At 51.0% G+C, this 9,272-nt stretch overlaps 1 protein-coding gene across 4 annotated transcripts in view; it reads left to right on the forward strand.

The window, feature by feature from the left end:
- Positions 1-1,554, forward strand: part of ASTN2 (astrotactin 2) — a 331,851-nt gene extending 330,297 nt beyond the window's left edge. For 3 of the 4 annotated variants that reach the window (XM_061476701.1, XM_061476702.1, XM_061476703.1), the window contains one exon: positions 674-1,554. In XM_061476701.1, the coding sequence (XP_061332685.1) occupies positions 674-911 (238 nt within the window). In that variant the 3' untranslated portion in view covers positions 912-1,554. The remainder of the gene's footprint in view (positions 1-673) is intronic. The other variant, XM_061476705.1, reaches the window with a different exon arrangement.
- Positions 1,555-9,272: the final 7,718 nt, after the last annotated feature.

The raw sequence follows: 9,272 nt of genomic DNA on the forward strand, positions 1-9,272 counted from the left end.
TATTTTGTTTTGTCTTCATGTGGTGTGCTTTTTTCCCCTCGCTTTTCTAGTGTCAGTCCTTTTGGGCCATTTGCCTCCTGGAGACTTGGGAAAACAGGGAAGGGAGGGCTGGCCTCATCAATAGGATGCTGGGAGTGTCACCAGGGTGCATGGGGACTAGCGCATGTGCTGGAGCCTGTCAGAGCACATAGTGGTGATGGCGACCCTATAGCAAGGGCAGACAGTGACCCCATGCACTCAAGCTGTTCTTATGGGTCAGACCTGAGGTCCCTCCAGCCTGCTGCTGTGGAATAGTAGATACACCCAGAACATTTGGGCAAAGCAGAGCTTCTCACTTGAAATGGGAAAGACAATGTCAGGCAGATGGGTCTCATGCATTCTTCATAGAATCATAGACTGGTTTGGGTTGAAGGGACCTTAAAGCTCCTCCAGTTCCAACCCCTGCCACGGGCAGGGACACCTTCCACCAGAGCAGCTTGCTCCAAGCCCCTGTGTCCAACCTGGCCTTGAACACTGCCAGGGATGGGGCAGCCACAGCTTCTCTGGGCACCCTGTGCCAGCGCCTCAGCACCTTCATAGACAGAGCTGGTGGTGGACCCCAGAAGTCCTGTCTCCTGGTCTCTTTGCACTGCCCGCACTGCTCTGTCTCTATCTCTATCTCTGTCCCCTCCAGGAAAGCACACCTGATCCTGAGGAGGCTGGAGAAGGTCAGCAGTCACTGCTCCACCCTGCTACGCAGTGCCTACATCCAGAGCCGCACCGAGACCATGCCCTACTTGTTCTGCCGCAGCGAAGAGGTCCGGCCGCCCGGCATGGTCTGGTACAGCATCCTAAAGGACACCAAAGTAACGTGCGAGGAGAAGATGGTCTCCATGCTGCGCAACACGTACGGGGAGTCCAAGGGGCGGTGAGGGAAGGTGCAGGCCTGGAGCTGTGGGAGGCAAAGGGACTCTGAGGAGTCGAGGACTTGTGATAATGCTGAGTGCTGGTGGGGTTTGGGGTCAGGTGGTGTTTGGAGGGGTTGGAAGGGGACAGCGAGGCCAAACAGGACTTTCTCACGCAGACAGCAGAGAAACAAGAAATCAGCAAGTTGGACTTTTAATTTCTTTTCCTTTTTTTTTTTTTTTTTAATTTTTCAAGAAAAAAAACCAAGAAGAAATTCCCTAATTTGACTCAGCATCAAAGCCTCTCCTTTTTAATCTTTTCTTACTGAATTTCCTGGACTACACGCTCCAAAACCCTGGATAGGAGGAGATAACACGCTGGAAGCCAGCGTCAGGCAGAGGGGAGCTGCTGGGCACAGGGTGACCCCCTCCCTGCCTGTGGGGCGAGGGACCTCAGTGCAGTGGTGGCCGAGGACGCAGGAGGAGGTGGCGCGGGTGGCCGGTGACACCGCGCTGCCAGCCAGGATGCCCGGATTGGGATGCCAGGCGGGTGCCGGGATGCTGCAGGCAAGCTGGGCTTTTGTACCACTGCGAGTCGATGGAGCGGCTCCGTGCGCAGCCGGCGCCCGGCAGCTTGTGCTGTGCATTAAAGGTTCATATTAAGTCCGTCTCTGCTGCCTCCTTGGTGTTTCTTCCTGACACCATCTCAGCGCTGCTTGGGCATTCACAGGACCAGGTATCACTGGTGGCTGTTCCTAGGATGTATCCCTCTACTCGGCTCTGGATGCAGTCCTGCATCCAGCTCTGGAGTCCTCAGTACAGGGAAGACATGGGCCTGTTGGAGAGGGTCCAGAGGAGGCCACAGAAACGATCAGAGGGATGGAACAACTCTGCTATGGGGAAAGCTGAGAGAGTTGAGATTGTTCATCCTGGAGGAGAAAAGACTCCAGGGAGACCTTATTGTGGCCTTTCAGTGCTTAAAAGGTGCCTAAAGAAAGATGAGGACAGACTTTTCAGCAGGGCCTGTTGCAACAGGATGAGGGGTGATGGTTTTAAACTAAAAAAGGAGACATTCAGGCTGGATGTGAGGAAGAAATTCTTTACAATGAGGGTTGTAAAACGCTGGCACAGGCTGCCCAGAGAGGTGGTGGATGCTCCATCCGTGGAGACACTGAAGCCAAGCTGGATGTGGTTCTGATCTAGTTGAAGATGTCCCTGCTCATTGCAGGGGGTTGGAACTAGATGACCTTTGAAGGTCCCTTCCAACCCAAACCATTCCATCATTCTATGAGGAGCTGTATTTGGAAACCGGAGCTGACCCCAAGAGCTGGATGTGCAGAGACAAGGGGAAAGTGCAGCCTCTTTGTGTAGGGTCCTTCTCCCTCCCAACACCCAGCTCGGCCACTGGCCCCAGTGGGAGCTGGAGGCATGTGGGAAAGCCCAAGAAGGAAGCCAGGGGCTAAAAGGACATAGAGAATCTGGTTTCTTTTACTGTCAGATGTGGGTTAGGCTGGCCCAAGATCCCTGTGGGTAATGGATTTCTCAGCCTGGCAGCCAAACCAGAAAGTGCAGGAGGGTGAGAGGGGAAAACACACAAAAAATCAGATCAGCTCAAAAGCTGTTGCTTTTTAAAGCAAAATGACAAAACCTGGGGTGGGGAAAGGGAACAGCGTGGGTTGAATGAATCGGTTCGGTCAGCCCAAAGCAAATAGTTTTGCTTAGTCTTTCAGGTTATTTAACCCTTTAATGTAAAAGCAAACAAGCAGGAGGTGAGTTTCAAAATGAAAATGTTTTGAAACCAAAGGTGCAGGATTTGATGTGGAGGAAGTTCAGCCAGAGACCTCGGAGACCTTTATCTTCTTGAACTAAACCTATTTGCCTGATTTGCACCCACTCAGATAATCCTGATGGTTTCTCCCAAGCTGCTCTTTTTCACCTCCTCTTTGGTTTTGTCTCTTCATTCATCTTAAGCCGCATTGATGGTGCACATTGGAAGGCCTTGAGTACCTGGTCAAAGTCCTACTGGAGTTCAGTTGTTGGAGCAAGCACCAAATCCCTGCAGATTGCCTGAGGTCTTACTTTTTTGAGCTAAATCTCTTTTTCTGATGAAGAAGAGGATGGTGATACTGAGGGATCTGGGCCATGGCCACTCTGTCACTGAGGCTTACACAGCACTGAGCACGAGGGCCATGGAGGGACCATGATGCCATGTGTGTTAAAACCTCTCTCAGCCCCCAGCACAGTTGCTGCCTGTCAACCATCCCTTTACTCTTCAGAAGTGGCTGGTGGCCATGGTGTTTGGTTGTGGGGATGAAGATGACCGTGGGGTTGGAACTGGATGACCTTTGAAGGTCCCTTCCAACCCAAACTCTTCTATGATTCTATCACTTGCTGCAGATGAACATAGACTTAGCATTTGCTTGGCCAGAGCTGCTGAGCCCTGGTGTAGCTCTCGGCACCCATCCAGCACCCTATGCACCAACCAGGACTGAATGGGTCTGTGATGTGCAGTGGGGCCGGAGCTCACAGATCTTGCACCTCCCATAGCAGGAGACACTGGTGTGGGAAGAGGTGAGGCAGTAGTAGTTCAGCTTTGCTATTGTGTAAAGCAAACCACAGCAAACCCCTTGGAATCCAGATGTGCAGGTGTCCCAACCAGAGTCTGGACTGGTGTTACTGGCACCATGGTGTTACACTGGGGCTGAGTACATGACATGGCACATGCACTGCCAGGGCTGGGGGAAACCCTAAATCCCTCTTTGGAGCCATTGATACAGACTGACCAGGGCTGATCCTTCCCTCCTTCATCAGCTGCAGAGTGTGCAAAGGCTCCATCACCCCACAGGACATGTCATGTACTGGGAGTGACAGGTCAGGAGCAACCTGGCTGGTCCCAACCCAATGAATGCACCTCCATGTGCTTTGAATCCTTCTTGGTTTTCAAGGCTCTGGCCCCCAGCCTTTCCCTGGGTTTATTTTGGTTTTGTTTGGTTTTGGCTGGAGATGATTCATTTCTCTGCACAGCCCCGTGCAGTGTGGGCTGCAATAGGGAGCAGCTCCATGGTTTCACTGCAGGTGGTAGTCGACCTGATGGACATATCACTCGTGTTCTCACATGGGACTGGAGGCAATGGTTGGTGTGATGGGACTAATGCTATTCATGGGACTCCTGACCATCATAAACGTGGTGCTGTGTTAGGAGTAGGAGATGCCAGCCAAAATGCAGGTTGGCTGGCTGGATGCCCTTCAACATCCAGGAGTTATTCTCCTCTCTGACACAGTGAGCTCCCCACAGTGGTGTGTTCTGCACATGGGATACCCACCCCAGCAGCAGAGTGCAGGGGAAAGGGGGCAAAGCCTGCAGCATTGGGAGGTTTTACTGCGGATGGCGATAGAATGGAGACCTTCAACTCTGGTCGTCTTAACTTCTGCTGGGAACAAAACACGAGCAGCACAAGGCCTGGGCTGTGTATCCTCCCTGGCTCCACGCTGCAAGGACCAGGGGCTTAATTCCTGCTGCTTACCTTGGAAAGCTGCTGAAGAGCCTCACTTCACATCCTTGGTGAGGCTGGCTGTTGCGTACGGGTACGTATACAGAGCAAGTTGTGTGTAAGCCTGTGTTGATGTGTACAGAGCAGGTGGAAGAGTCTAGACTCCTGGGCAGGAAGGCTGTGCAGTTAGACAGCTATTAACCTGTCGAGAAGCACACCTAGCTCCCAGATCAAAGCCAGGGGAGCCTCTGGCCAGCGATGCTCCCGGTGTACCCAAGCCAAACAAACCCGAGGCATTCGTGGAGGCTGCACATCCTGCGGCGCGCGGCTGAAAGGAAGGGTCTGTGTTTGCTCCCTGGAAACTTTGGAGAATGTAACCCTCCGGCTTTCAAGATAAACACTTGTAGTCACAGCCCAGCAATGCTGGCAGATGGACCAGTGCCCCGTCGTGCGTGTGCACACACATCCCACACCATCCCGCTGGCTCCCATAAGGAAAAGGGATCCTTGCTCTAAAGCAAGTTGCTGCTGCCCCAGGAGCTGGCTCCTCTTGCCAGGCTGTACCCTGACTTTGCTGTGCCATTGGCTGGGCTTTGGCAGCGCTGTCCTGGCTGGGGAGAGCACCAAGGGTGGATGAACCATGAAAAGGGAGTGGGGAGAGGGACAAAAAGATGACATCGTAAGGGCATGGAGCCATTGGAACAAGTCCAGAGGAGGCTGCAAGGATGATCAGGGGCTGGAGCACCTCCTGTATGGAGACAGGCTGAAAACATTGGGGCTGTTCAGGCTGGAGAAGAGAAGCTGTGTGGAGACATCAGAACATCTTCCAGTGTCTGAAGGGGGCTGAAAAGATGCTGGAGAGGGACTCTTCATCAGGAACTGCTGTAATAGGACAAGGGGTGATGAGTTCAGACTTAAACAGGGGAGATAGAGATGAGCTCTTAGGCAGAAGCTCTTCCCTGTGAGGGTGCTGAGGCGCTGGCACAGGGTGCCCAGAGAAGCTGTGGCTGCCCCATCCCTGGCAGTGTTCAAGGCCAGGTTGGACACAGGGGCTTGGAGCAAGCTGCTCTAGTGGAAGGTGTCCCTGCCTGTGGCAGGGGTGGGGATTGGATGAGTTTTAAGGTCTCTTCAAACCCAAACCATCCTGTGATTCTATGTCTCTATAATCATCCTGGTTTAACACATAAACTACCCACAACCATTTACAAAGCTGAAGTGATTTGCCTGATGGTGTGAAGCAGGGAACCTGCGTCAGTGGCTCCTGGATCTGGCATCACCACCTTTCGGATGAGCTCAGGATGAAAGGACCAACCTCCTCCATGTGCCTTTGCAGTGAGTGCAGGTACTGGTGTCAGCGGAGCAGTCAGGGGTGTGTGCAGGGGGTCCCTCCACAGCCTGACCCTACTCCACCATTCATGACACCCCCCCCTACACTCCATTAGCTCCAGCTCAGCACCAGGAGATGGTTTCTCTGTGGATGCTGCTCATTCTTCACTATAGGTGTGGTCACACTTAACAAACATCCTCACTGCCACTTCCAGCATCCCTTGGAGGTCCCTGTGAGCATCCCAGATCTGACACTTGTTTGTCAGAGCTGGTGACAGCAGCAGGTCCCTCTCAGGGCTGCTTGGGGCCATCCTCTCTGAGGAGCAGGGCTTCCCTGAACAATCCCCATTGTCCCCATGGCCATTGTTCCCCACCACCCCCATCCCGGGCCAGGCTGGAGCTGGCACCATGCACAAAAGGGCTGATTGTTTGGGCTGCTGTGCTGCCGACGGACAGCTTCTTCCCATAGCAAAGGCCTCTGGAGTCAAGTGCTATGATTGCTCCTTTATTTATTTGGTTGGTTTCTGCTTTTCCCCTTTTTTCTTTTCTGATTTTTCTTTTCATTTTAATTTTCTGCTTGGCTGGATGAGGCTCTGCTGAGGCTGGGGACGAGGCCAAGGGAGTGCCAGAGGCTATTCAAGCATGGCCAGCCTGGGCCCTCTCCATCTTTGGGGGTACCTGGGGTGGACGAAGCCTTGCAGCAGCACTAATGCTTAGCTATGAGGGTGCCCATGATGTGATGGATGCCTCAGTGCCCTGCGAGCTCACATCTTGTTGCCCCTGGGAGGGTGGTAACTGCACATTGTACTTGTTGGACCAGAGTGAGGATTAGCTCTTCAGACACTGAGCATCTCCAACATGGATCAATTTGTGCACTGCAAAACTCAAAGGAAAAGGTTTCCGGTTGGTTTCTGAAGCTCAGAAACCAGCTCAGCTCAGGTTGGCCTGCCTCCTTCAGTGTTGGTTGCTGTGGTATTAAGGCAGGAGGGACCCTGGCTCAGTCCCATCATGGTAAGGACACATACCCTGGGCAGCTCTGGCCTTTTGGGTGCCTTTCACCATCATGAACTGTGGCTGGGGCAGATAAAGCTGGGTCCAAAGGGCTCTTAGCAGCAACCAGGAGCTGCAAAGATTTCGAGGAACAGCTTGAGCCAGTATGGTGTGTTTCATTCAGCGCTGGCATTTCATACAGTGCAGGGATTGGGAGGCTTTAAATGCTTGGGTGGAAAGTTTGAGCATCAAGGTATTAATAGAGTGCGCAATAAAAAGGATTCCCTTTCCCTTCCCATGTCTCCAAGCCCATTTAGCAGCCACTGTGGCATGGAGCCTTCATGCCTTACGGAAACACAGCAGCTTTGGGGCTTGGAAAGATCATGTTATTAGGGTGACATTAGGAAAAGAACCTGCTTATTTTGAGTGCATCTGTGCTAGAAAATGCCCAAGGACACAGCCGGGCTTTGAAGTTCAGCCAGAACCATCCCCATGTTTCACCTCTCATCAAAAATGCCGGTGAACCTGAAGTGTTTGGTTCATCCCTGTGGGCTGGATGACAACAGAGGGTATGGAGCAGCAATGAGCTTAGTGATGGGACTCCAAGGCCAAAAAAACCTGTATGAGTGGGGGTGATTTATAGCTGGGCAAACTCACAGATAACATCTTAAGAGCAGGGCAGGGGGTGGCTAGAAGTGACCATGTTGTTGTTTGGCCTAGTTCTTCATTCGTCATATGGAAAGTCGTGGCTTTTTATCTGAAAAATACCCAAATAGAATTCCATCAAAGCTGTTTTTAACCACTAACAATTCTCCTCAGGCCCCAGAGAAGTCAGCCAAAAGGTTCTCAAGAGCTTTACAACTGTTTTGACACAGTATTGCCTCACTGTACTTAAAAACCAAAGTAAGACCCTGGTCCTTTGGCTGCATTGTATCGGAGAGCTTAGGCCAGTTGTTGACTTGAGTGATGTAAGCAGTGGTTATTCCAATGCAGGGCAGAGGGAAAATATGGGGCCATTGTAGTGTTGTGGTAGTTCATGAGCAGCGAAAAGGAGACTTCTGGCCTGGGAACTGTTCACCTCTCAGGTGTGTGCCTTAGAAACTGGGAAACTGAGGCAGTGGGATGAACAAGTAAAATATAGAGCTGGAGCACAGAGCGTTTGCAGGGTTGGTGTGTGTGTGTCTTTTTGGGTTTTTATGTTCATTTCATCTTCAGATACCCTTGATTACATGGGAAGAGGGTTTCGTTTGCCCTTGTGAGTAGTTTCCTTTATATTCTGCTCTTTCCATGGAAGTTTTTATTAAGCCTCTGTGTCTTTTTGCCCAAAACCAGCTTCATTTTCCCATTACCACACTTAGCAATGCCATACTTGCTTGAGAAGCTGTGGCTTTCAGCTGGGAGAGGACTTTGCTTATGAATCCAGAGCTTTATATGATTAATGCAGTCAGCTCCTTCTGATTTAATGCAGCCAAAAGGAGCCACATCTGGTGCCACTTCAGCAAGGAGGGCTCTCGGGGAGGCTGGTGGCTCAGTCTGGGTGACTTTGAGTGCGTTATGAGACTCCCTGGGCTGGTCACTGCACAAGGCGTTACTGCTAGAGGGCTGAGATATGAAAGCAGCTTTAAATCTTAAAGCCAGGTTTAACACTTGCTGGTGGCCATGAGCTCTGTTGCCATCTCACAGGACGGTGCCTTCAAGTTGCTCGATGCATGTATTGATCTTCTTTCTCCCCTCTCCCTCTCTTTAGCGATTGATTCTCAGACAGACACGTAATCTGGACATAGAAACTGTTGTTTTGACTGTGCATTTCAATTGATCCTGCTCGGGTGGTTGTGACCATAGAGCAGCAAACTCAGCCCAGCAGGAGCGAGCTGCCCGCTATGCACTGCTTTATGGGCTGCTCCCATCTTAAAGCCCTTATTTATGCTTAATAGATAATTCTACACAAAGCCAATTGATTTGTATATTGCTATAGTCACAACCCATTGAATACATTGTTTATGGGCCTTTTTACCTGCAGGATGTTCTATTGATAGGGCTGTCCATGATGTGCTTATACCCTATTAATAATGCATTGACCAGAGTCGAGGATGATATAGAAAGCACGATGTGCTCTTGCTTGTGCTCTTTCTCTCTCTCCCCTGTTCAATATATTGCAGTGGATTTTGACAGCATGCAAACTAATTTTGTATTGACTTACTTATGCCAGTGTAAAAAAACACCAAACCAATTTATTCTCATCCTTCAGTCTATAGCCCCCAAACGTCCCATGGATTGGGTGGTGTGGAATTGATTTATTGTTCAACCCACAGGTTGTTTAAACACTATGGTATTGATGCTACTCCTTTAAAGGGGACCAAGGTGGTACCAGCCAGCAGCATAACTGCATCAGTTGGGCAAATGGAGCTGGCTGGTGTTATGGCCCAATCCTGACTAAAACAGATGCAGAGGGAAATGTGTAACAGGGAAAGGATTACTGGTGTTTAACGCTTCTGCCCCATGCACCCCCTTCTTGTCCTCTGCCCTTGCCCCCAGCCTCTGTGTCTTACCATGGCCTTCCTGGGGAGTTAAATCATTAATGA

This window comes from Pezoporus flaviventris, unplaced genomic scaffold, assembly GCF_033815535.1.
Source record: "Pezoporus flaviventris isolate CSIRO_AGI_PZ_B2104156 unplaced genomic scaffold, CSIRO_AGI_Pfla_v1 ptg000097l, whole genome shotgun sequence".
NCBI lineage: Eukaryota > Metazoa > Chordata > Aves > Psittaciformes > Psittacidae > Pezoporus > Pezoporus flaviventris.